General features: G+C 44.6%; 1 protein-coding gene across 5 annotated transcripts; it reads left to right on the plus strand.

Moving 5' to 3' along the window:
* Positions 1 to 337: 337 nt before the first annotated feature.
* On the plus strand, positions 338 to 27,952 carry LOC138204561 (cGMP-dependent protein kinase 1-like). Of its 5 annotated transcripts, XM_069159861.1 has the most exons (19): positions 2,151 to 2,461; positions 2,563 to 2,665; positions 2,991 to 3,157; positions 7,117 to 7,230; positions 14,800 to 14,905; positions 15,404 to 15,467; positions 15,549 to 15,626; positions 15,927 to 16,021; positions 16,423 to 16,488; positions 17,236 to 17,310; positions 20,193 to 20,289; positions 22,058 to 22,197; positions 22,548 to 22,637; positions 22,712 to 22,853; positions 23,627 to 23,790; positions 23,880 to 24,002; positions 24,092 to 24,154; positions 24,243 to 24,309; positions 24,943 to 27,952. In XM_069159861.1, exons 2-19 carry the CDS (start codon positions 2,634 to 2,636, stop codon positions 25,039 to 25,041), a joined length of 1,782 nt encoding a protein of 593 aa, XP_069015962.1. In that variant the 5' UTR covers positions 2,151 to 2,461; positions 2,563 to 2,633; the 3' UTR covers positions 25,042 to 27,952. The 5 variants fall into 5 exon arrangements, with proteins under 5 accessions (XP_069015960.1, XP_069015963.1, XP_069015962.1 ...); XM_069159859.1 differs by lacking the exons at positions 2,151 to 2,461; positions 2,563 to 2,665 and adding an exon at positions 338 to 758; XM_069159862.1 differs by lacking the exons at positions 2,151 to 2,461; positions 2,563 to 2,665 and adding an exon at positions 1,759 to 1,821.
* The last annotated feature ends 38 nt before the right edge of the window (positions 27,953 to 27,990 follow it).

Genomic DNA, 27,990 nt, shown 5'->3' on the forward strand with positions numbered 1-27,990 from the left:
ACCCCAGAAGAACCATAAGGACTTTCACGACTCACCGTGAATCTTTAAAGGATGTTAAAGGTTCAAGAGAAACCCTGAAAACACAAAGAGCGACCTGCAAGATCCCGACCAGTGCTGCGAATGGATCGGGACTTTGAGGAACCTGAAGTAGCTTTTTTTATGAACTGTAGAACTCTGTAATCTCTGTGGAACTCTGGGGGTTCACGCAGTAAAACAAAAGAACCCGGCAAGACTGAGCAAGCTGGAGTATGTTTATAAACCTCCAGGAACCCAACATAAAACTCTTAAGTGCCTTGAGGAACCCCAAAAGAATCCTGGGGAAACCTCAGGACCTCAAAGAAATCTGGGTTCCCTTGAGTCCAGTGATTTGAGGAAGCCTGTGGAGACTCCAAACATCCAGAGGACCCTGAGACCTGCCCAGGGACCCCCGGAGGACCGATGGGAACCCTGCGGGACCTGCAGTACGCCCTGCAGGAGAAGATCGAGGAGCTGCGGCAGCGCGACGCCCTGATCGATGAGCTGGAGCTGGAGCTGGATCAGAAGGACGAGCTGATCCAGCGGCTACAAAACGAGCTCGACAAGTACCGGTCCGTGCTCCGGCCCGCCACGGCCCAGCAGGTCCAGGCCCAGCAGAAGAACCTCGTCCTGCAGCCGGACCAGCACCGCAGCAAGAGGCAGGCCATCTCCGCCGAGCCGACCGCCTACGACATCAACGACCTGAGCCACGTCACCCTGCCCTTCTACCCCAAGAGTCCAGAGTACGTAAATGACACGGCCATCCACCAGAAAATCCTCCTCAGGAAGGGTTTGTGTCCTCAGGAAGGGTTTGTGTCCTCAGGAAGGGGTTGTGTCCTCAGGAAGGGGTTGTGTCCTCAGGAAGGGTTTGTGTCCTCAGGAAGGGGTTGTGTCCTCAGGAAGGGGTTGTGTCCTCAGGAAGGGTTTGTGTCCTCAGGAAGGGGTTGTGTTCTCAGGAAGGGGTTGTGTCCTCAGGAAGGGGTTGTGTCCTCAGGAAGGGGTTGTGTCCTCAGGAAGGGTTTGTGTCCTCAGGAAGGGGTTGTGTTCTCAGGAAGGGGTTGTGTCCTCAGGAAGGGGTTGTGTCCTCAGGAAGGGTTTGTGTCCTCAGGAAGGGTTTGTGTCCTCAGGAAGGGTTTGTGTCCTCAGGAAGGGGTTGTGTCCTCAGGAAGGGGTTGTGTTCTCAGGAAGGGGTTGTGTTCTCAGGAAGGGGTTGTGTCCTCAGGAAGGGGTTGTGTCCTCAGGAAGGGGTTGTGTCCTCAGTTCACTTTTTTGCAGCTCTTCATCAGATATGTTAGTTTCTGGTTCCTTGTTAGTTTCTGGTTCCTGAGTTCCATCATAACATCAGTTCATGTCTGAGCTCATATAAAAGTCTGATTGAATAATAAGACGATGCTGCTGTAGGTAAACAGCAGAAATCCAGTTGCTGTTTATTCTCTTTGAGAAGATTCACACCAGTTACCAAATACAAACCCAGTTTTAAACCGGTCCAGAACCAGTTTAAAACTCTTCCAAAGTCGATATAAATGGAGCGGAACCGTCTTGGTTCTGGTGGTTTGTTTGGATCTCGTCCTCGGCGCTGTACAGGAGTGATGCCGGGACGACTTTCCTCAGAGGAAACAGCTTCTCGTTATCTGCTCTTGATTGAAACACATGACGACTGGTGATGAACACGTGACGTCTCGATGTCTCGGACCGACGGACCGAACCGTTCCAGTCCAGTTCTACAGGAACAGAACCGTAGTCTGGTTCTACAGGAACAGAACCAGCTGTCGTTACCGAACGTCAGGACGTGTTTATCAGTTACAGGTCAGGAAATGTGAAGAGAAACACTCGTGTGTGTGTGTGTGTGTGTGTGTGTGTGTGTGTGTGTGTGTGTGTGTGAACATCCACCAGCTCTCCTGCTGTCTGCAGCAAAGCAGACGAGTTAATGATCAGCTGAGAGGGCTTTTATTTTGAAACTTCTGCGCTCCTGTCTGTCAAACTGATGTCATCGTTATGACGACCATCAGCTCTTTACTCATAATTCTGATGGTTGGTTTTATTGAATCAGTGATCCTCGATCGTTGAGGTACATCAGAGATGGTTTGTGTTGAAACATTCGTTGAACGGTGTTGCCATGGCAACGTGCAGTGTCCGAGATTTTCTGTTCCGCAAAGATTTGACACCAAATCTGATGTTTCTCTGCTGAACGTCGTTCAGGTTTTCTACGTCGGGTCTTTGTAGGATGAAGAAGCTCTTCAGCTTCTTTCTGGTGTTTTTAGTTTCTCTGTTGACGACATTTTTACGAAGTTTCCGCACGTCGTCGCTTCGTTTCTGCGTCCGGCGGTTCCGACGTGTTCCTGCTGCTTTATTGGAGCCTTTTTAATTATTAGGACATTTTACTGTCTTCTTTGTTCTTGTTTCTCTTTGAACTACTTCCTGTTTCCTTCCTGTGATTTTCTTTCAAGTAAATTGTTTTTTGGTTCCCAGTTTTTTATCTTCTTCATTTCCTGTCTTTATTTTTTTTGTCTTTCATTGCATTTTATTTTCCTTCTTCCCATTATGGAGTAAAAATACGAGGCCAACCGTCACCTGAGTTTCTAAACTTTGACAGAAGAAGGTGGAGGTGGAGGAGGAGGATGAGGACGACAAGGAGGAGGAGGAGGTGGAGGTGGGGGTGGAGAAGGAGGAGGAGGAGGAGGAGGAGGAGGAGGATGAGGAGGAGGACGAGGAGGAGATGGAGGAGGAGGAGGAGGAGGAGGAGGTGCAGCTGCTCACAAAGTCTCCAATTAAAACTTTACTTTTACTTTGAAGGAGACAATCAGCTTCAATCATTTTATTATCAGAGTAAAACGTTAAATGATTTATTTATTATATTTATTTATAGTCACTTCCTCCAACATTAAAAAGCTTATATTTTGTAATCCAATGACCAACTGATCACAGACAGCGATTGAACGATAGATTATTGATGATGACGTGTAACCTCGTCTCAGGTCCAAGCAGCTGATCAAAGACGCCATCCTGGACAACGACTTCATGAAGAACCTGCAGCCGTCTCAGATCCAGGAGGTGGTGGACTGCATGTACCCGGTGGACTACGGGACGGACGCCTGCATCATCGAGGAGGGCGACGTGGGCTCGCTGGTCTACGTGATGGAAGGTCGGTTCATTTATCCATTCGTGTCTGTTCCTTTAAACATTTATCACGAGTTTTTGCTCCACCCACTTTTCCCTCCAAGTGAGGAAATAAAAAGTTCACTGTTTGAATCACCGAACTCTTCATCACAAACTCTTCATCACTAACGGACTCTTTTAATTGGTTAGCCTCGTTTTGATCCGCTCCCGTTTGCACTTCCTTTATCTGTTTCAAAATAAAAGCCCTCTAGACTTTCACTAGACAATAACCTTTCAGTTCTTAGCCTGACTTTTATTGTGAAAGATTAAATGAATGATGAACGATTTGATGAATTTTGTTTCTACTGTTTCTGTTTCTACTCTTTCTGTTTCTACTCTTTCTGGTTCTACTGTTTCTGCTTCTACTGTTTCTGGTTCTACTGTTTCTACTCTTTCTGTTTCTACTCTTTCTGTTTCCACTGTTTCTGTTTCTACTCTTTCTGTTTCCACTGTTTCTGGTTCTACTGTTTCTGGTTCTACAGTTTCTGGTTCTACTGTTTCTACTCTTTCTGTTTCCACTGTTTCTGTTTCCACTGTTTCTGTTTCTACTCTTTCTGTTTCCACTGTTTCTGGTTCTACTGTTTCTGGTTCTACAGTTTCTACTCTTTCTGTTTCCACTGTTTCTGTTTCTACTCTTTCTGTTTCCACTGTTTCTGGTTCTACTGTTTCTGGTTCTACAGTTTCTGGTTCTACTGTTTCTACTCTTTCTGTTTCTACTCTTTCTGTTTCCACTGTTTCTGTTTCTACTCTTTCTGTTTCCACTGTTTCTGGTTCTACTGTTTCTGCTTCTACTGTTTCTGGTTCTACTGTTTCTACTCTTTCTGTTTCCACTGTTTCTGTTTCCACTGTTTCTGTTTCTACTCTTTCTGTTTCCACTGTTTCTGGTTCTACTGTTTCTGGTTCTACAGTTTCTACTCTTTCTGTTTCCACTGTTTCTGGTTCTACTGTTTCTGGTTCTACAGTTTCTACTCTTTCTGTTTCCACTCTTTCTGTTTCTAATCTTTCTGTTTCCACTGTTTCTGGTTCTACTGTTTCTACTCTTTCTGTTTCTACTCTTTCTGTTTCCACTCTTTCTGTTTCTAATCTTTCTGTTTCCACGGTTTCTGTTTCTACCATTTCTACTCTTTCTGTTTCTTCTGTTTCTACTCTTTCTGTTTCCACTCTTTCTGTTTCTACCATTTCTACTCTTTCTGTTTCTACTCTTTCTGTTTCTACTCTTACTGTTTCCACTTTTTCTGTTTCTTCTGTTTCTGTTTCTACCGTTTCTGTTTCTACTATTTGTTTCCACTGTTTCTGTTTCTACTGTTTCTGTTTCTTCTGTTTCTACCGTTTCTGTTTCCACTCTTTCTGTTTCCACTCTTTCTGTTTCTACTCTTTCTGTTTCTACTCTTTCTGTTTCTACTGTTTCTATCGGAGCTCTCTGCTTGTATTTATAGCTGCTTGTTATATAAACCGCCTGTTCGTTCCTCCCACTGAAAACTGGAGGTGAAGCTGCAGTCAGAGGATGTTTAACATGTTTGGGTTTCAGTCATGATTGATTATCTATTTATTGATTATCTATTGATTGGTTGTTAATTGATTTAAATTCAGCTCGGTTCAGTAGAAGTAGTTTTATTTTGAAGGTATTTGGACTCGGCAGGTGTTAATCTGTTCTGATAAGTTTCTGATTAAAAGGACTTCATGTTTTCTCGGTTTCACCTCTGATGTACGATGATGTTTTACTTTTTTCCATTAAAGTTAGTTTCCGTGATGTTTTATTAAAGGAAAGCATCTCCTCACCCCGTTCTGGGTCACATGACCTTTGAGAAGAATCCCGTAAACCTGCCGGCAGCCCGACGGTCACGTTGTGTTTTTCTTTCAAACCTTTTAGTCTCTGTGTTTCTGAACTCTTCACAACAATCCTCCAGATGGCCGATCCTCTGAGTCGGTGGGCGGCAGCGAGCGGCGTGAAACAACCGATGACATTTCTATGGAAATAAAGCTGCTGGGTGGATAAAACCCAGCTGAATTGAAGAGAGAGTCCTCACCGTGTGGAGGATCTCTTTGTGTCAGAATTTATGTCAGAGACGCACGCTAATCAGAAAATAACTGTTAAAATTACTTATTTTTGAATGGAGTCTGGTGTGGGCAGCAGAGGTCCAGCAGGCAGATTGTTGTACTACTGTGTGTGTGTTTGTGTGTGGGAGGGGGAGAAAGGGGGAGGATATAATGACTTGTGTCACAGGAAGAGGAAGTGATCCCTAAAAACAGACCACAGGGAAGATTTGATAGATTGTGTGTGTGTGTGTGTGTGTGTGTGTGTGTGTGTGTGTGTGTGTGTGTATGTGTGTTATGAATATGCCGATCATTAATTCTGTGTTTAGAGGAAGAAACAAATGCAGTAGTTTTGTCTCATTATGTAAAAGATAGGAGACACACACATGCTGGTCTTTCTATCCGTGTGAGGACTCTCAGTAACATGTTTCAAGGTCCTGCGGATGGCAGGACCTTGAATTTTAACCGAAACCTGAATCCATTAAACAGACCTTTGACGCCGTGAGGACCGACTCTCCTCACAGAGATGATTTGGAACAGAAATGTGACCACACAAAGGTAGAGGAAAGACACACACAACTCTGTGGATGCGGTTGGTATGGCAACATGTTGGATGACCATATTTGGCATTTAAAATGTTTTCACAGTTTGGAAATTTTGACTTTTATTGAAAAAGGAGGAATAAAACCAGAAAGGAAGGAAGGCTTCTTGTGTATGTGTGTGTACGTTTGTCCATCTATCTTTGTGGGGACCGGAGTGTGTTTTAGTTCTGGGAGTGAGAAGACTCTGGTCGGTCCTCACAAACACAGGATGATGATGATGTCTTTGAAGGTCCTCACAACGATAGACGCACACACACACACACACACACACAATGCTGGTGGTGTGTGTGTGTGTGTGTGTGTGTGTGTGTGTGTGTGTGTGTGTGCGCGTCTGTTGTTGTGAGGACCACACACACAATGCTGGTGTGTGTGTGTGTGTGTGTGTCCGCCCACACATGGACAATCGTACATTATGTAAAACAATGTTTCAGTCCAACATGAATCATCTCACCGTTAAACATTAAACGTTCACATCAACACGTTCTCAGGAAATATGAACAGTGAAGTTTAGTAAATTAAATAATATTCATCCAAAAATTATCATAACATGAAAAATCTCCAGAAAAAATTAATAAGATTCCTGAAAAAAATATGATGGTAACAAGAAAAAGAAAAACCTCCAGAAAATATAAGTGAAATCTCTAAAAAGTGCCTAAAAAAACGATATATTAATATGTGATATTATTAACACGAGCCTTATAGTGTAGTACCACTGAGGACCACTAGGGGCTGTCTCCGTAGACTCCATCTGTAGTACCTCTGAGGACCACTAGGGGCTGTCTCCGTAGACTCCATCTGTAGTACCTCTGAGGACCACTAGGGGCTGTCTCCATAGACTCCATCTGTAGTACCTCTGAGGACCACTAGGGGCTGTCTCTGTCAGTATATATACTCCCTCCTTCTGATCAGAGTTCTGGTCCATCTGGAAGAAGGCGGAGCTTAAAGACTAAAACTTCAGCCGAGCGTTTGTTCTTTAATCAGGATTCAGGTCATGAAGTGAAGACGAGTTCAGACGGTCGGAGGACGAAGAATCATCTTCATACTCACATTTACACAAAACACATTTTCTCTCATTAAATTAAAATATTCTGATCTGAACCATCCACAGCGCTCTGATCGGAGATGATACTCTTCCTTCTCCTCTTCCTCCTCTTCCCCTCCTTCTCCTTCTCCTCCTCCTCCTCCTCCTCAGGGAAGTTAAGAATGATAAACTCTGTCTAAACAGGCTTCAGAATACAGTTCCCATGATGCACGGGGGCGGAGACAGGATTACAGGTGTGTCTTCTCTCTCTCGGTGTCTCTCGCCCAGAGGGGAAGGTGGAGGTGACCAAAGAGGGGATGAAGCTGTGCACCATGGGACCGGGCCGCGTGTTCGGAGAGCTCGCCATCCTCTACAACTGCACCCGGACGGCGACGGTCCGCAGTGAGTACGGCGGGAGGGGGCGGAGCTAGTGTCTGTGTGCCTTGACCCATCAGAACCATCAGAACCTTCACAACCATCAGAACTACCAGAACCATCAGAACCATCACAACCATCAGAACTATCAGAACCAGGATCCAGTTAATGGCATCAGCTCCGAACTGCAGCTGGAACTTTATCTGCTGTTGAGATTTAACAGGAGGCAGAGTGTGTGTGTGTGTGTGTGTGTGTGTGTGTGTGTGTGTGTGTGTGTGTGTGTGTGTGTGTGTGGGGGGGGGGGGGGGGGGGGGGGTTGTGTGTGTGTGGGGTTGTGTGTGTGTGGTGTGGGGGGGGTTGTGTGTGTGTGGGGCGGGGGGGGGATTGTGTGTGTGTGGGGGGGGGATTGTGTGTGTGTGGGGGGGGGGATTGTGTGGGTGTGGGGCGGGGGGGGGGGATTGTGTGGGTGTGGGGGGGGGATTGTGTGGGTGTCTGTGTATGTGTGGACCTCCAACTTTTTGTCAGGGCTTCCTGGTAGAGTGCTCACAAAGCAGCGGTTGCCAGGCAACACCATCCGGTCCATCCAGCCAATGAGCCCAGTTTTTTGGCACCTGTGTCTCCTTGGCAACAGCGTCGGGTTCAAGGAGATTCATTTCCGTTTGCAGAAGCTTTCAGCTGGAGTTTATCTGCTTCAAGTCTACGACACGGAACAGCAGCTCTGTTCATTACAATCAAATCTGTAGTACTCTGTAGTACTATATAGATATACTATATGTGTGTATAGATATACTATATAGTACTCTGTAGTACTGTACAGTACTCTGTAGTACTCTATAGGTTCCTCTCAGTGTCAGTCGTGTTTGACGGACATCTAAAATGATTGACAGATGTCTCATGTAAACATTTGTCTCCACACATCTGCTCATTAAACCAGAGGAACTTTGTACAAGTCTGCATTTCCATGGAAACTTCAGGTGGATGTCTGGTAACCGTGGCAACCATCTCTGTCTGAGCATCAGGGCTGGAGTTTAGGGTTTGTTTTTCTGTACTTGTGAGACCTTCTACATGATGCATTAACAGGTCTTGAACCCAAACCTCACTCTGTCCATCATTCACTCATTTATTCATTCATTCATTCATTTATTCATTCATTCATGATGAATCTTCACGTGTTGATGAATCTCCACGTGTTGATGAATCTTCCCGCGTGTTGATGAATCTTCCCCCGTGTTGATGAATCTTCACGTGTTGATGAATCTTCACGTGTTGATGAATCTTCACGTGTTGATGAATCTTCACGTGTTGATGAATCTTCCCCCGTGTTGATGAATCTTCACGTGTTGATGAATCTTCACGTGTTGATGAATCTTCACGTGTTGATGAATCTTCACGTGTTGATGAATCTTCCCCCGTGTTGATGAATCTTCCCCCGTGTTGATGAATCTTCACGTGTTGATGAATCTTCACGTGTTGATGAATCTTCCCCCGTGTTGATGAATCTTCACGTGTTGATGAATCTTCACGTGTTGATGAATCTTCCCCCGTGTTGATGAATCTTCCCCCGTGTTGATGAATCTTCCCCCGTGTTGATGAATCTTCACGTGTTGATGAATCTTCCCCCGTGTTGATGAATCTTCACGTGTTGATGAATCTTCCCACGTGTTGATGAATCTTCACGTGTTGATGAATCTTCCCCCGTGTTGATGAATCTCCCCGTGTTGATGAATCTTCACGTGTTGATGAATCTCCCCGTGTTGATGAATCTCCCCGTGTTGATGAATCTTCACGTGTTGATGAATCTTCCCGCGTGTTGATGAATCTTCACGTGTTGATGAATCTTCACGTGTTGATGAATCTCCCCGTGTTGATGAATCTCCCCGTGTTGATGAATCTTCACGTGTTGATGAATCTTCCCGCGTTGATGAATCTTCACGCGTTGATGAATCTTCACGCGTTGATGAATCTTCACGCGTTGATGAATCTTCACGTGTTGATGAATCTTCCCCCGTGTTGATGAATCTTCACGTGTTGATGAATCTCCCCGTGTTGATGAATCTCCCCGTGTTGATGAATCTCCCCGTGTTGATGAATCTTCACGTGTTGATGAATCTTCCCCCGTGTTGATGAATCTTCACGTGTTGATGAATCTTCCCCCGTGTTGATGAATCTTCCCGTGTTGATGAATCTTCCCGCGTGTTGATGAATCTTCACGTGTTGATGAATCTTCACGTGTTGATGAATCTCCCCGTGTTGATGAATCTCCCCGTGTTGATGAATCTTCACGTGTTGATGAATCTTCACGTGTTGATGAATCTTCACGTGTTGATGAATCTTCCCCCGTGTTGATGAATCTTCCCCCGTGTTGATGAATCTTCACGTGTTGATGAATCTTCCCACGTGTTGATGAATCTTCACGTGTTGATGAATCTTCCCCCGTGTTGATGAATCTCCCCGTGTTGATGAATCTTCACGTGTTGATGAATCTCCCCGTGTTGATGAATCTCCCCGTGTTGATGAATCTTCACGTGTTGATGAATCTTCCCCCGTGTTGATGAATCTTCACGTGTTGATGAATCTTCACGTGTTGATGAATCTCCCCGTGTTGATGAATCTTCCCCCGTGTTGATGAATCTTCACGTGTTGATGAATCTTCCCCCGTGTTGATGAATCTTCCCCCGTGTTGATGAATCTTCACGTGTTGATGAATCTTCACGTGTTGATGAATCTCCCCGTGTTGATGAATCTTCCCCCGTGTTGATGAATCTTCACGTGTTGATGAATCTTCACGTGTTGATGAATCTTCACGTGTTGATGAATCTTCCCACGTGTTGATGAATCTTCCCACGTGTTGATGAATCTTCCCCCGTGTTGATGAATCTTCACGTGTTGATGAATCTTCACGTGTTGATGAATCTTCCCACGTGTTGATGAATCTTCCCGCGTGTTGATGAATCTTCACGTGTTGATGAATCTTCACGTGTTGATGAATCTCCCCGTGTTGATGAATCTCCCCGTGTTGATGAATCTTCACGTGTTGATGAATCTTCCCGCGTTGATGAATCTTCACGCGTTGATGAATCTTCACGCGTTGATGAATCTTCACGCGTTGATGAATCTTTCCCCGTGTTGATGAATCTTCACGTGTTGATGAATCTCCCCGTGTTGATGAATCTCCCCGTGTTGATGAATCTTCACGTGTTGATGAATCTTCCCGTGTTGATGAATCTTCCCCCGTGTTGATGAATCTTCACGTGTTGATGAATCTTCCCCCGTGTTGATGAATCTTCCCGTGTTGATGAATCTTCCCGCGTGTTGATGAATCTTCACGTGTTGATGAATCTTCACGTGTTGATGAATCTCCCCGTGTTGATGAATCTTCACGTGTTGATGAATCTTCCCGCGTTGATGAATCTTCACGCGTTGATGAATCTTCACGCGTTGATGAATCTTCACGCGTTGATGAATCTTCACGCGTTGATGAATCTTCCCGTGTTGATGAATCTCCCCGTGTTGATGAATCTCCCCGTGTTGATGAATCTTCACGTGTTGATGAATCTTCACGTGTTGATGAATCTTCACGTGTTGATGAATCTTCACGTGTTGATGAATCTTCCCCCGTGTTGATGAATCTTCCCCCGTGTTGATGAATCTTCACGTGTTGATGAATCTTCCCACGTGTTGATGAATCTTCACGTGTTGATGAATCTTCCCCCGTGTTGATGAATCTCCCCGTGTTGATGAATCTTCACGTGTTGATGAATCTCCCCGTGTTGATGAATCTCCCCGTGTTGATGAATCTTCACGTGTTGATGAATCTTCCCCCGTGTTGATGAATCTTCACGTGTTGATGAATCTTCACGTGTTGATGAATCTCCCCGTGTTGATGAATCTTCCCCCGTGTTGATGAATCTTCACGTGTTGATGAATCTTCCCCCGTGTTGATGAATCTTCCCCCGTGTTGATGAATCTTCACGTGTTGATGAATCTTCACGTGTTGATGAATCTCCCCGTGTTGATGAATCTTCCCCCGTGTTGATGAATCTTCACGTGTTGATGAATCTTCACGTGTTGATGAATCTCCCCGTGTTGATGAATCTTCCCCCGTGTTGATGAATCTTCACGTGTTGATGAATCTTCACGTGTTGATGAATCTTCCCACGTGTTGATGAATCTTCCCACGTGTTGATGAATCTTCCCCCGTGTTGATGAATCTTCACGTGTTGATGAATCTTCACGTGTTGATGAATCTTCCCACGTGTTGATGAATCTTCCCACGTGTTGATGAATCTTCCCCCGTGTTGATGAATCTCCCCGTGTTGATGAATCTCCCCGTGTTGATGAATCTTCACGTGTTGATGAATCTTCCCCCGTGTTGATGAATCTTCCCCCGTGTTGATGAATCTTCACGTGTTGATGAATCTTCACGTGTTGATGAATCTTCCCCCGTGTTGATGAATCTCCCCGTGTTGATGAATCTTCCCCCGTGTTGATGAATCTTCACGTGTTGATGAATCTTCACGTGTTGATGAATCTTCCCCCGTGTTGATGAATCTTCACGTGTTGATGAATCTTCCCCCGTGTTGATGAATCTTCACGTGTTGATGAATCTCCCCGTGTTGATGAATCTTCCCCCGTGTTGATGAATCTTCCCCCGTGTTGATGAATCTTCACGTGTTGATGAATCTTCCCCCGTGTTGATGAATCTTCACGTGTTGATGAATCTTCCCCCGTGTTGATGAATCTTCACGTGTTGATGAATCTTCCCCCGTGTTGATGAATCTTCCCCCGTGTTGATGAATCTTCCCCCGTGTTGATGAATCTTCACGTGTTGATGAATCTTCCCGCGTGTTGATGAATCTTCCCCCGTGTTGATGAATCTTCCCCCGTGTTGATGAATCTCCCCGTGTTGATGAATCTCCCCGTGTTGATGAATCTTCACGTGTTGATGAATCTTCACGTGTTGATGAATCTTCCCCCGTGTTGATGAATCTTCCCCCGTGTTGATGAATCTTCACGTGTTGATGAATCTTCACGTGTTGATGAATCTTCCCCCGTGTTGATGAATCTTCACGTGTTGATGAATCTTCCCCCGTGTTGATGAATCTTCACGTGTTGATGAATCTTCCCCCGTGTTGATGAATCTTCACGTGTTGATGAATCTTCCCCCGTGTTGATGAATCTTCCCCCGTGTTGATGAATCTTCCCCCGTGTTGATGAATCTTCACGTGTTGATGAATCTTCCCGCGTGTTGATGAATCTTCCCCCGTGTTGATGAATCTTCCCCCGTGTTGATGAATCTCCCCGTGTTGATGAATCTTCACGTGTTGATGAATCTTCCCGCGTGTTGATGAATCTTCACGTGTTGATGAATCTCCCCGCGTGTTGATGAATCTTCCCGCGTGTTGATGAATCTTCACGTGTTGATGAATCTTCCCGCGTGTTGATGAATCTTCCCCCGTGTTGATGAATCTTCCCCCGTGTTGATGAATCTTCCCCCGTGTTGATGAATCTTCACGTGTTGATGAATCTCCCCGTGTTGATGAATCTTCCCCCGTGTTGATGAATCTTCCCCCGTGTTGATGAATCTTCCCCCGTGTTGATGAATCTTCACGTGTTGATGAATCTCCCCGTGTTGATGAATCTTCACGTGTTGATGAATCTTCCCCCGTGTTGATGAATCTTCCCCCGTGTTGATGAATCTTCACGTGTTGATGAATCTTCCCCCGTGTTGATGAATCTTCCCCCGTGTTGATGAATCTTCACGTGTTGATGAATCTTCCCCCGTGTTGATGAATCTTCCCCCGTGTTGATGAATCTTCCCCCGTGTTGATGAATCTCCCCGTGTTGATGAATCTTCACGTGTTGATGAATCTTCCCGCGTGTTGATGAATCTTCCCCCGTGTTGATGAATCTTCACGTGTTGATGAATCTTCACGTGTTGATGAATCTCCCCGTGTTGATGAATCTCCCCGTGTTGATGAATCTTCACGTGTTGATGAATCTTCCCCCGTGTTGATGAATCTTCCCCCGTGTTGATGAATCTTCACGTGTTGATGAATCTTCCCCCGTGTTGATGAATCTTCCCCCGTGTTGATGAATCTTCCCCCGTGTTGATGAATCTTCCCCCGTGTTGATGAATCTTCACGTGTTGATGAATCTTCCCCCGTGTTGATGAATCTTCCCCCGTGTTGATGAATCTTCACGTGTTGATGAATCTTCCCCCGTGTTGATGAATCTTCCCCCGTGTTGATGAATCTTCACGTGTTGATGAATCTTCCCCCGTGTTGATGAATCTTCCCCCGTGTTGATGAATCTTCACGTGTTGATGAATCTTCCCCCGTGTTGATGAATCTTCACGTGTTGATGAATCTTCCCCCGTGTTGATGAATCTTCACGTGTTGATGAATCTTCCCCCGTGTTGATGAATCTTCCCCCGTGTTGATGAATCTTCCCGTGTTGATGAATCTTCCCCCGTGTTGATGAATCTTCCCCCGTGTTGATGAATCTTCACGTGTTGATGAATCTTCCCACGTGTTGATGAATCTTCACGTGTTGATGAATCTTCCCCCGTGTTGATGAATCTTCACGTGTTGATGAATCTTCCCCCGTGTTGATGAATCTTCCCCCGTGTTGATGAATCTTCCCCCGTGTTGATGAATCTTCACGTGTTGATGAATCTTCCCGCGTGTTGATGAATCTTCCCCCGTGTTGATGAATCTTCCCCCGTGTTGATGAATCTCCCCGTGTTGATGAATCTTCACGTGTTGATGAATCTTCACGTGTTGATGAATCTCCCCGCGTGTTGATGAATCTTCCCGCGTGTTGATGAATCTTCACGTGTTGATGAATCTTCCCGCGTGTTGATGAATCTTCCCCCGTGTTGATGAATCTTCACGTGTTGATGAATCTCCCCGTGTTGATGAATCTCCCCGTGTTGATGAATCTTCACGTGTTGATGAATCTTCCCCCGTGTTGATGAATCTTCCCCCGTGTTGATGAATCTTCCCCCGTGTTGATGAATCTTCACGTGTTGATGAATCTTCCCCCGTGTTGATGAATCTTCCCCCGTGTTGATGAATCTTCCCCCGTGTTGATGAATCTTCCCCCGTGTTGATGAATCTTCACGTGTTGATGAATCTTCCCCCGTGTTGATGAATCTTCCCCCGTGTTGATGAATCTTCACGTGTTGATGAATCTTCCCCCGTGTTGATGAATCTTCCCCCGTGTTGATGAATCTTCACGTGTTGATGAATCTTCCCCCGTGTTGATGAATCTTCCCCCGTGTTGATGAATCTTCACGTGTTGATGAATCTTCCCCCGTGTTGATGAATCTTCACGTGTTGATGAATCTTCCCCCGTGTTGATGAATCTTCACGTGTTGATGAATCTTCCCCCGTGTTGATGAATCTTCCCCCGTGTTGATGAATCTTCCCGTGTTGATGAATCTTCCCCCGTGTTGATGAATCTTCCCCCGTGTTGATGAATCTTCCCCCGTGTTGATGAATCTTCCCCCGTGTTGATGAATCTCCCCGTGTTGATGAATCTTCACGTGTTGATGAATCTCCCCGTGTTGATGAATCTTCCCGTGTGTTGCAGCGGTGGCGTGTGTGAAGCTGTGGGCGATCGACCGGCAGTGTTACCAGACCATCATGATGAGGACCGGACTCATCAAACATGCCGAGTACATGGACTTCCTGAAGAGGTGACACCTGCTCTCACTGCAGTACAGCAACTTGCTGTGGCTGTTTCAAAATAAAAGCTAGTGTTTTAATGTGAAGGAGATGCAGTGGACGCTTTGCTTTTAGGTGTGATCCAGTAAACTGAAGTGCTTTTAATTTGAAGTCATGTTTATTATTAATATTATGTTTATTATTAATATTATTGTTTTTATTCCTCGTGTTTATTCCACTCTATTGATTTTAACAGTTTTATTGTCCTGATTCTTCTTTCTTCTTCATTATTTATGTATTTAATCTATTTTTGTGTATTTTTACTTTTTATTTTGGTGTTATTATAATTTAACTGCATGTTTGTTTGAAAGGTGAAATTTAAATAAATTTAACGTCAATCAGATGGATCAGAAACAGAGATTGATACTTCCTGAAACAACAGTTTTCACTGTTTATAGAAACTGATCACTGATGATGTCATCAGTTATTGATCAGTGTGTTGACTTCATGAGCACCTTGTGTATTGGCAGTGTTCCCACATTCCAGGGTCTCCCGGAGGAAACTCTCAGCAAACTAGCTGACGTCATGGAGGAGGTGAGTTTGAAACACGACACGCCTCCTTATTGGTCGGGTCACGCTGTCCATCATCCAATCAGACGCTCTGCTCTGTGACAGACCCACTACGAGGACGGGGAGTACATCATCCGGCAGGGAGCCCGCGGAGACACCTTCTTCATCCTCAGCAAGGGCACGGTCAGTTCTACTGACTCATCACGACCTGCCAATCACACCTCTCCACAATCTACTGACTCATCACGACCTGCCAATCACACCTCTCCACAATCTACTGACTCATCACGACCTGCCAATCACACCTCTCCACAATCTACTGACTCATCACGACCTGCCAATCGCACCTCTCCACAATCTACTGACTCATCACGACCTGCCAATCGCACCTCTCCACAATCTACTGACTCATCACGACCTGCCAATCGCACCTCTCCACAATCTACTGACTCATCACGACCTGCCAATCGCACCTCTCCACAGGTGAACGTGACCCAGCGGGACTCAGCCAATCAGGAGCCGGTACACCTCAGGGAGCTCACCAGGGGAAACTGGTTTGGAGAGAAAGCGCTGCAGGGGTAAGATCATGTGACCCGACACAACCTATGACCCCCGAACCCTTAACCTCATATCCTGAACCCTTAACATCTAAAATTAAACTTTTTTAAATGAACTCCTTAAAATATGAAACATTAACGTGTGAATTGAATTTCTTGACGCATAAAGTAAAACTGAGTGGGTTTTTTTTGTCCTGATGGTGGCGCCAGAGGAGAGGTCAAAGGTCACCAACATGTTTAGGACCATGAACGTGGACAGAGGGTCTGTGTGTGTGTCCTGCAGTTATTTAGGGTCAAAGGTCAGAGGTCAGAGTCTCAGGGAGTCTGACAGGAAATTACGTCCCAGCAGAGGAGCTCTTGTTAAAGGTGTGTGTGTGTGTGTGTGTGTGTGTGTGTGTGTGTGTGTGTGTGTGTGTCCACAGGGAGGATGTGAGAACAGCCAACGTCATTGCTGCTGGCGCCGTCACCTGCCTGGTCATCGACCGAGAGTAAGACAGTCTGTTTCCTGTTCGTTCACGTGTTCATTCGGTTCAGCTGCATGTCGCTGAGCACACGCTTCATTCACAACATGCCTGAGTCGTGTGTTTAAGTTTATCTGTGAACTGCATCTTTAACAGGGAGCGGGTTTTTATTTCTGGTCCTGTTTGAACCTGCAGAGAGACGCTGCTGCCCTCTGCTGGTCGTCATCAGCAACCACACACACACACACACACACACACACACACACACACACACACACACGTAGACACACACATAGACAGACACACACCCCCCCCCCCCCCCACACACACACATAGACACACATATAGACACACACACACACATACACAGACACACACACACACACACATAGACACACACATAGACAGACACACACACATAGACACACACAGACACAGACACACACACATAGACACACACACAGACACAGACACACACACACACACACACACACACACACATAGACAGACACACACACATAGACACACACATAGACACACACACGCAAACACACATAGACACACACACAAACAAACACACACACACACACACAAACAAACACACAGACACACACACACGCACACATAGACACACACATAGACAGACACACACACACACACACACACAGGTGTAAAACAATAAACACGCTGAACAACTTGTTTATAAAGTTAATTAATGGAATATATCAGAACATGTTGCTGCGTTCTGATTGGCTGCCGTCTCTCCCTCCTCAGCTCATTCAAGCATCTGATTGGTGGACTGGACGACGTTTCAAATAAAGGCTACGAGGACGCTGAAGCTAAGGCCAAGTAGGTTTATCTCACACACACACACACACACACACACACACACACACACACACACACACACACACACACACACACGTCATCGATCATATAAATGATGAGTTGATGAAAATAACGATAAAAGTAAGTGAAGCTGAAATTGCCGTGTTGCTCCTTCAAGTCTGCGTCACGCGTGTGTCCTTCATCATGTCAGCAGCTGGTCCGTGTTTACAGCGTGTCAGGACATTCTGCTCATGTAAGACGAGCTGCAGCCTGAAGACGGACGGGGACTCGAGGACACGGGGACACCGGGACTCAAGGTCTCGGGGACACGAGAACTCGGGGACACCGGAACTTGTCTCCATGTCTCCGTCCGTCACTCAGCAGACTGTTAGCATGTTAATGCTAATCGGAGCACGTTTGGTTTTGTTTGCGAACATTTGACTTTTCTCACTCATATTACTTTTTTCTATTAAGTGTTTTATGTTGACATTTGTTTAGTTTTGTACAGTAGTATTATCTTGTTTTAAATTCAAATTATAGAAATATATTCATATAAAGCAGATTAAATATGTAAAACATAAAATGATGAAGACGCCAAATAAAAGCACAATTAAAGTTATAAAGACGATGAAATATGATCACATAAAATCAACATCAACGTGTTGTTGAAATGTGTTTTTAAAAGCCTTGCTGTTTCCTTCCCATATTTCCCATCATGCACTTCGTGTGTTCAGGTTGAATCTCGTTGTTCTCAACATCACTGACTAACTTTAGAGTGTTTATGAGTCGCTTCGTCCTCAACGACTGACAGCAGCTTCTGTTTCTGCAGAAATCTGATTCCAGGAAGTAGACTGGCCCCTGATTGGACACAAACACACACACAGGAGTCTGTTGGGTGTGTGTGTGTGTGTGTGTGTGTGTGTGTGTGTGTGTGTGTGTGTGTGTGTGTGTGTTTGTGTGTGTGTGGGGAGCGGGTTTTTCTGAGAGTGTCAAGATTTTATTTAGACATGAAATATTAGAGTTAAAAACATCAACATATTTATTTCTACAAATTCCAATGAAATACATTACCATGGCAACACAATCAGAGACTCTTATGTAATGTTGACCATATTTGGACGAGCTGGGGGAGGAGCCAGCTGTGGATCTGACCAATCTGATGGGAAACCTGACGATACTACGTCCCGCCCACCGACAGCTGTAACCTGACTGCACCACAGGCCTGTCAATCAAACAGACACGCCCCCAAAAACAGGTCTTCTTGAATCTTCTTTTCTAATGAATGAGGGATTATTTTCAGATGGACCTCCAGAAAACTAATAAGAAGGAGTGACTTTAGCTAACAACACCGAGATAACTGATGGACACATTTTATTCACTTTGGATTTGATGAGAGAAGTTGAATGGGAGTCTATGGAGCCGGAGGCTTTTTGGAGCCGACCTCTAGTGGCACTCGCTGGTATTGCAGCTGAAGACACTTCTGGATCGGAACCATTTTACAGACCTGAAGCTACGAATTCTTTAATATTCAGTCTGTGAGGTGAATGAGAAACCTCTGCATCTTTGGTTCTGAGGACAGGACAGTCTGTCCTCCTGTCTGTCCTCCTGTCTGTTTAATACCGGGCTGCGTTCATTGGCTGAACCTCTCAGCAATGTTTCCAGCTGCTAAAAATACCTTCATGGCGGTCGTCCTGTCAGGATGTCATTACAGCCTGCAGGACTCGCCCGATCGGACCTGGAGGTCATCCTCGCTCCGTCTTTCTGTTTGGACCGTCAAACCTGTTATTATTAAGTATCCGGTAGATTTCCTCGTCCTCCTCTGCGGTCGTGTTCCGGGTTCTGACGGCGTCCCGTTCGGTTCTTCGTTGGCCTCGTTTGGACCCTTAATGCTCATAGAGCTGGAGGATCTGGCAACGTCAGCGCCCGCTTGGTACCGTAGGACCAGAACCTGGACCGCATGCTGCCGCCCTCACACCCGCCCTCACACCCGCCCTCACACCCGCCCTCACCATGTGAGCTGGAGGTGGAGCTCTTCCTTTCAGAAGGCTCTCCTGCGGACGCTCTGCCGAACCTTCTCCTGACGGCCGAAGAGTTTTAACATCGTGTTTTTAACTTCCGGTTTATTTTCTCAACTAAACTTTGACATTCCTGAAGACGGTTTTTGGTCCGTGTTGGACTGAAGACGGACGAAGTGTCTCGGCTCGAATTCTTCTGGAATAAATAACGTTTGGAGATGAGGGAGCTGCTGCCCGTCCCGGTGAGGAGGCAGAGAGAGCGGCTCACCAGCCTCCCGACCTCCTCTCCCCCACCCCCGTCCTCCTCCCCCTCCTCCTCCTCCTCCTCCATCACCTCCTACTCCATCCAAACCTCCAAGAAGTTCCCATTCTTCCACGTTATCAGATGCTGCAGGTATGACTGGACCTGTGTTGGACGGGTTTGAGGCTCCGACTGGTTGGCTCCGATGGTTCTGAATGGTTCCTATGGTTCCGTTGGTTCTGTAGGTTCCTATGGTTCCGATGGTTCTGTTGGTTCTGATGGTTCCGTTGGTTCCAATGGTTCTGATGTTTCCGTTGGTTGCGATGGTTCCGTTGGTTCTGATGTTTCCATTGGTTCCGATGGTTCTGAAGTTTCCGTTGGTTCCGTTGGTTCTGATGTTTCCGTTGGTTCCGATGATTCTGATGTTTCCGTTGGTTCTGAATGGTTCCTATGGTTCCGTTGGTTCCGTAGGTTCCATTGGTTCCGATGGTTCCATTGGTTCTGTTGGTTCTGATGGTTCCGTTGGTTCCAATGGTTCTGATGTTTCCGTTGGTTGCGATGGTTCTGATGTTTCCGTTGGTTCTGATGGTTCCGATGGTTCCATTGGTTCCGTCTTCACTGACGTGTTTCTGTGTTTTTATTTCCAGATACGAGGCGGAGAACGTCTTCTTCTCCAGTCTGAAGCTCAACGACTTCAACATCATCGACACGCTGGGAGTCGGAGGCTTCGGACGCGTCGAGCTGGTATGACCTGAAAAGATCCAAAAAGATCCGTTAATCTCACTGAAGTTTGTCAACGACTGTTTGGTTTTATCTTCATGTGCTGAAACAGACTGTTTATCAGTTTGAAACCAGGTTCAGATTCAGATCAATCCAGTTTGACGTCCAGTTCAGAACCGCTCCACATCGGTTTGAGACCCGTTCCAGAGTTCAGTCAAAACTCAGATCAGTGCCAAAATGGTTTGAGAACAGTTTAAAGTTCATTTCACATCAGCTTCAGACCAGTTTCAGAGTTCAGTCAGACGTGATTCATCTTAATTCTTAAACTAGATTTATCGTCTCTAACTTGTTTTTTGACTTAACGAGTTTCTCGGATCAGAAATTTTTCCCAGATGAATCTACAGTCCTGATTTGTTTGCGGGGCTCCCTGCTGATTGGTCGTTACGCTGTGGGAGGGTTAATGTCAGTTAGTGAGCGCATGCATGGTGTTCTCTGCTGCAGGGGGCGGGGCTAGAGGGTACTGAAGGTTGGAGGGGAAACCCTGCAGAGGGTTTGCCCAAAAACAGGAAGGAGTTCCCGCTCAGGATCTCCCATCGTCCCTCTGAGATATTTATAGTCTCAGTGTAACTCTGCTCTGAGGAAGAAGGTGACCTCTGACCTTTTGGGCTGCTGACTGACCCCAAATATTTTCCATCATGTGATGGCTCAGAGCGAATCCTCAGTGCAACCTGAGAGCATTACTGTCGAGTCACATTCCCAGATTGATCTGCTCTGAATAACTTAGCTTAGCATAAAGACCGGAACCAGAGGAAGCAGTTGGTTCGATCCAAAAGTCACGAAATCCATCCAACAACATCTTTAAAGCTAAAATAGCTTTTTCTCCCCGTTTCAAGTGTTTAAGCTAAACTAAGCTAGCTGTCTCAACTTGTTTAAGTCTTTATGCTAAGCTAAGCTAGCGGTCTCATCTTGTTTAAGTCTTTGTACTAAACTAAGCTAGCGGTCTCGTTTTGTTTCCAATCCTGTTGCTAAGCTAACTGAGCTGTTTTGCCTTATTTCCAGACTTATGCTAAGCTAAGCTAGCTGTGTCCCCCTGTTTCCAGTTTTTCTGCTAAACTAACGCTTGTATCCAGTCATACGCTAAGCTAAGCCCATTTTTTTCCCCGTTTCCTGTCTTTATGCTAAGCTAAGTTAGCTGTTTTGCCTTATTTCCGGACTTATACTAAGCTAAGTTAACTGTATTCTCCTGTATCCAGTCATATGCTAAGCTAAGCTCGTGGTTTCCTCCTGTTTCCAGTCTTCATGCTAAGATAAACTAACCAACCACCTGCTTGCTCTATTTTCATATTTCACACAGACACGACAGAAACAGAATCTTTGGTAGAAGAAGAAGAATCTTTGTGTCCTCCCAGACTAAAGATCGTAAATCTCTTCATGATGTCATCATAGTGAAAACCAGCTGCTGGTGTCGGTTTCTGAGCGACCGCTGCGACATGTCGGAGCTCAGATAACATAACGTGAAGCACACGTCTGTAAATAGAGGGTTGCGTAACATTGTATGAAGACGGCGGCGAGGTGTTTACAAGCTGCTCGACTGATGGAGGGTTCAGATGTCAGACGTTTAAAAAAAAAAAAGGGCCCAACGGTCGTATTCAGGAGATCTGTGACCGATGAGAACTGTCAGGACTCAGTGCTAACAGCAGAATGCTCAGTGTGCCGCCACATTTGTACCTCAGCTGTCATTGTGAACGTTGTTACTCCTGCCGAGGGTCTGAAGGGGGCGCTGTGTGTTCAGGTGCAGCTGAAGAGCGACGCGGCGAAGACGTTCGCCATGAAGATCCTGAAGAAGCGTCACATCGTGGACACGAGGCAGCAGGAGCACATCCGCTCGGAGAAACACATCATGACCGAGGCGCACTCTGACTTCATCGTCAGGTGATCAGCAGGAAGCAGCATCAGTCTAATCTTCCAGGTTTACAAAATAAAACAAAACATATTTCTTTTGGTCCTGACTTTCAAAATATATCATTGAGTTGTTTTTTAACAAAACTATGGCTGCTGAGAAAATATAATTATCAATTTACTTTAAAGAATCTTTCGAATGTGGTTCTGGCTTCCAAAACAAAAGCTGGCTTCAAATTAAAAGTTTCAATAGACGTAGTTTCTAAAGAAATATGTTTCTTATGAAAAGAAAGGAACAGTTGAAAAGAACTTTATCGAATATCAAACAGAAAACCGAAATGATTTCATCTGTACACACATTTTTTTTTGTCATTTGTTCAAAGGTTGTACCGCACCTTTAAGGACCGTAAGTACCTGTACATGCTGCTGGAGGCGTGTCTGGGCGGAGAGGTGTGGACGCTGCTGAGAGACAGGTACACGTCGCTCACCTGAAGCCCACCGGGTTCAAGCAGACAGACTGCTGACGTACAAATATGACCTGTTTCAGGGGTTCATTCGAAGACTCGACCACCAGGTTCTACACGGGCTGCGTGGTCGAAGCGTTCGCCTACCTGCACGCCAAAGGCATCATCTACCGAGACCTGAAGCCGGAGAACCTCCTGCTGGACAGCCGAGGATACGCCAAGCTGGTACGTTTAGTTCTCACCAAATACATCCAACCTCTCAGTCATGTTTAAACAGAAATGTCCGAAAACTGTTGATGAACAAATTGGAAAATGTTCGATAACCGTCATGATTTAGAGTTGAAATGTCGGTTTTAAAGGTTTCCAGCCTCGTACGAAGTTTTGACATTTTTTCAAAAAGCCTAATTTAAAGCGTCCAGTTCGAATGTTCAGGATTGTGGTTGAACTCGAAATCTGCTCTGAATTTTCAACTTATTCTGATGTTTTATCGACACAAACAAATCTTTAATATTTAAAATAAAATGAAAAGTGGTGACTTTTTTTCCGCTGTTAATCCTTTAAACAAAGCGTTTGATCAAAACAAAGTTAATATGAACAGCTGTTAGAATAAGATACAACAACAATATTAACTGATTACTGAGTAAAAACAAATCCGTAAACATTATTTACTTTTATAGTCACAGTTTAAAAGTGTCATAAAGGATTCAACTGGAGATTTTTGGTTTCGGTATCTTGAAAAGTGTTTGAATTTCACTCTGAAAAAGCTGCATGAACTGATTTTGACCTCTTTAGTTCCTATAAATCAGTAAGTGTTAAGAAAAAGACCTGTTTTTGTTTGATTTAGATTTTGTCCAGAAATCAGTTGGTTCTTCTTTTTGTTTGAAGGAACGCCAACAGAACGTTTCATAGAACCATCTGCAGTCGTTTTGACTGAGAGTCACCTGATCAGACAGGACGATAAATGATAAAATATACAGTGTGAGTTGCGTGTTTTCCAGGTGGACTTTGGTTTCGCTAAGAAGATCGGTTTCTGTAAGAAAACGTGGACGTTCTGCGGGACGCCGGAGTACGTCGCTCCGGAGATCATCCTCAACAAGGGCCATGACGTCTCGGCAGACTATTGGTCTCTGGGCATCCTCATGTATGAGCTGCTGACCGGCAGGTGAGGACGCGAACAGTTGAGTTCGGTAGAGTCCGGTAGTCCGGTACAGTCAGTCCGGTAGAGTCCAACGGTTTGTTTTATATCCGCAGTCCTCCGTTCTCGGGTCCCGATCCGATGAAAACCTACAACATCATCCTGAGAGGCATCGACATGATCGAGTTCCCCAAGAAGATCACCAAGAACGCCGCCAACCTCATCAAAAAGCTCTGCAGGTAGGGGGCGCTGTGAGTGGATTAGTATTATATAATTAATATATATATATATATAATAAGTGTTGAACCGTGGCTGTCTGTGCTGATAGAGATAATCCTTCGGAGCGACTTGGGAACCTGAAGAACGGAGTCAAAGACATCCAGAAGCACAAGTGAGTCAGCTGTCCACATACTTTTGGTCATATTGTGTGTTTATAGTTATAAACTCCAGATGAAACTGATGAGGTTGTGTGTGTTCAGGTGGTTCGAAGGTTTTAACTGGGAGGGTCTGAAGAAAGGAACTCTGACTCCGCCCATCACACCTGACGTGAGTAGAAATAAAATTCACAAAACTCATCTTCTGCTTTCATCAAAGAAATACACGGAATCCCTGAAGTCTGACGTTCCTGACATTCAAAGGTTTATAGTCTGGAAAATATGTTTAACGTGTGACTTTCTGTTGGGACATCAATTCATTTCCAAAAAAATCTAAAACAGAAAAGGCCACATTTAAACAAAGAAGGGGTTCAGTCCCTCTCAGGGATGCTCAGATCTCAGAAGTGATGACATTTGTTGATGGAATAAAGATCATGAGATGAAGCTGAAAGTTCTTAAATGGATCTGTGAGCTTAAATTATTTGGTTTCATCACTAAGAAACCATTTATAGTTCAAATATTTAGACGTTTAGGTGTTTCCATTGAATTAAATACTTCAATAAAATTCAGCACAAAAGTCCAGTTGGAAATTCACTACAATCACAACTGAACTAAACATTTAACGGATCGATACTTTGGTATAACGTCGACAGATGCTCAGATACCTGATGGTGTATATATATATTTATATGTCCTGATATTATCATAAACCTGTCATAAAGGGTTTTAAACAGTGTTTTACACTTTAAGAGTGCTGAATTCACGTCAGTCAGAAGGTACCAGAGAAGTGTGCCTTGTGTTCCAGGTCTCCTCTCCGACCGACACCAGTCACTTCGACAGTTTCCCAGAAGACACAGAAGAACCGCCGCCAGACGACAACTCTGGGTGGGACTATGACTTTTAAAGATGGCACGAGCTCACGACGAACACAAAAATCCACGAGGCCGAACAAAGACGAGCGACGTTGTAGCGGACGTTTCCCGTTTCCACCTGAAGCACCGTACGATGGCTGTGTTGGTTTTAAGCACAGATGGACGCTGTGGGAATATTGTAGCTTTTCTAGATTTCAGATGCTGCCAGGGTTCGAGAACATAACTCAACGTTGGATCTACAAACATCCCAGCAGCACAAAAAAATACATTTCTAGGAGAAAGGTCTCGTAAGCCCTGATTCCTTTTTCGGCTGCAGAAAGGTTTTGGGTATGTTCCTCCGTCAGCAATCAGCAACCTGTGTACATCTTTCTTTAAGCTCCATGTGTTGCTGCAAGACTTTGTGTCCCACATTCTGCTGCAAGAAACCTCTCCATCAAATCTCTGAGAGCAGGAAACCAGCTGTAAAGACGTTTGACCGACGCCGATGTGATCCTAACCCTATTCCTCCAGATTCGACCCTCTAACGAACCCTCAACAACTTCTTGTTTCACTGCAGCTGAACTTTGGGTGTCTTCACCCATCAGTGGTCGGTTTTATGTCCAGGTGATGCTGCAGCATCAGAGGCGGCTGGTTCATGATGTCACCAGAAAGCTGCTGCTTCAGCCAGGTAGTGAAGCCACCTGAAGCTGGAGCTCGTACCCGAGAACCAAGACTGTCTTTGTGGTATTTTCAATGCTGCGTTGTGTGGAAATGTGAACCTCTGAAGCAGTTCAGAACTGTAAGAACACAAAGCTTCATTCCCGTGACTTGAGGAGCCGACTCTTTACACATCTGGGAACAGGATGGGTGGAGGTCATCCCTCATTTCCATCCCAGCGTTGCCTTGTTTGTTGAACCAGCTCTGGCAGCAGAGAACTAGAGAACTGATGAAGGCTTCAGAAGGTCCTTCGGGTACCTCACGTCATCTTTTCTCTGCAGCCAATGGAAAACCTCCTGCTCCTGTGAAGTGTCCTTGATCGCTGCCTGACACTTGACCTTTGACCCCTGCGAGGGAGATCTCTCTACTGCTGCCTGTATGTGGTCGTTTTTAGAACCACCAGTCCAGGTTCAGCTCTGTGAGGGAGGGCTGGTGGACCGTCGAACCTCTGAACTGACAAACCTGAGGTCACCTTGATGCCTTCACTCCTCACTTCATTTTCTGGAACTAAAAATCCAAAGACGTTGGCTGTTGTAGCTGTTTTCACCTCCAGTGGAGGATTGGAGGGAGGTGACGCAAACATTTCCTCTTTTTAACTTTCCTTTCGGTCATTCTTTATGTTGTAAATCTTTAAAGCATGAGAACAGATATTTTGTAGATGTTTCCAAGACTTCCTACATATTTTTGCAGATAAACACTCAAGACGTGGATAAATATCTTTGACAAAAAGAAAATAAGACTATTAGGAAAGTTTGTTTGAGGTTCAGGACGGAGTTGTTCGCTGTCGTATTTTAAATGGACTCACTTAAATAACATCTCTTAACTGTATACGTCAGGGTGGAGTCAGACACGTGATGTCATCATGTATGCTGCCACCTTGTGGTAACAGCTTACTGCTACAACTTCAATGGACATCACAGATGTCAAAGACTTGTTGTTGGTGACTAAATTAGAAAATATCTAAAAAATATGAAGAATCAAAGCATCAAAATTATACAAAATAAGATACGAGTGCGATGAAAATCATGAACGCTGTTGTTTACGTCCTTACCTGCTTCACACGCAGCATTAAAACGTGTCCACTAGAGGGCAGAGCTTCCAGAACATAAGAGGACGAAACTGATGAGCTGCAACATGAAAGCAAGCCTTCGTTCTCTGAAGTCCTGATTACTGTCACATGCTTACAATGTGGACATCTAGAAATGTTGAGTTCAAGTGGACGTGTGGTCTTGAGGATTTGTTTTGTTTTCGCAAATGAAGAGTTAAATGTGTTTATTTGAATATGTATTGATGACATATTTTGTAGCCTTTTGTAAAAGCAGCTACTAGTTGTTCCACTTTGGTACGAAGTCTTCATGTTAGCTGTCAGATTTTTATTTTTTGGTAAAGTAATCAGTGACGTGATGCATGAAAACAGTGATAAAAGTGTGTTTAGGTTTCACCACCAGAGGGCAGAATTCAGCCAGACACCATCAAATAAAGCAGTGCTCGACTCCCTCGTTGAATAAATACTTTTAATCGAGATGATCAGATGAATGTCTGCGTTTTAACTGCAGAGTTGGAGGAAGTTAGCCTAGCTTAGCATTGAAACTGGAAGCAGCTAGAAAATCTTCCAACAGCTCTGCAATTTAGTCACAGAATCATTTACGATTAACTTTTACTTTAACTATTACCTGGTGGGAAGCAGGTGAGAGATTGTGTCCTTGTTTTGCGGCTGATATCAAAGTCTATATGATACACCACTAACCCCTCTGAATGTCAATAATTAACACGGTAGACTATATCTCAGTTAATAAACATGTCAAATATCTTGATTAAATGTGTTTTAACACTCTAAGTTAAAACAGAAAAAACAACTGATGGTTTAAAGAAAAAGAACAGAATCAGCTTTAAAAAAAAAAAATTTAAAAAAAAAAATTAAAAGATGTGTTTAGACCAGAAGTACAAATCTTCATGTTTATATTGAATTTCAGTGATAATATTTTGTGGTTATGAGTTTGTGGGATGAAGCTCGTGTGTCAGTGATTTATTTGTATATATTGTGAATATTGTGCTTGATGGTGTATCAGCTGTTTGTTGATTATTATTATTATTATTATTATTATTATTATTATTATTATTTCAGAAGAGACCTTCTGACTCTCTTACTGTCTCTCAGTTCAAAAAAGCTTTATGGTCATGACTGTTAAAAACAAAACAAAAACTGTTTTGCCAAAGCAGATGAATCTGTTTAAAAAAAAAATAAAAGTTGTTTTAAAAAAATGGGCTTTGCTCTTTATTTAATT

This window comes from Embiotoca jacksoni, unplaced genomic scaffold (genome assembly GCF_022577435.1).
Source record: "Embiotoca jacksoni isolate LCO1_2020_lvr unplaced genomic scaffold, fEmbJac1.0.p SCAF_26, whole genome shotgun sequence".
Lineage (NCBI taxonomy): Eukaryota > Metazoa > Chordata > Actinopteri > Embiotocidae > Embiotoca > Embiotoca jacksoni.

Excerpts from the sequence above, each read along its gene's own strand:
- LOC138204561 (XM_069159859.1), top strand. The coding sequence starts at position 439 with ATGGGAACCCTGCGGGACCTGCAGTACGCCCTGCAGGAGAAGATCGAG. Across the intron at positions 14,906-15,403 it reads TACATGGACTTCCTGAAGAG|TGTTCCCACATTCCAGGGTC; the intron begins GTGACACCTGCT and ends GTGTATTGGCAG. Across the intron at positions 17,311-20,192 it reads GACGCTGAAGCTAAGGCCAA|ATACGAGGCGGAGAACGTCT; the intron begins GTAGGTTTATCT and ends TTTTATTTCCAG.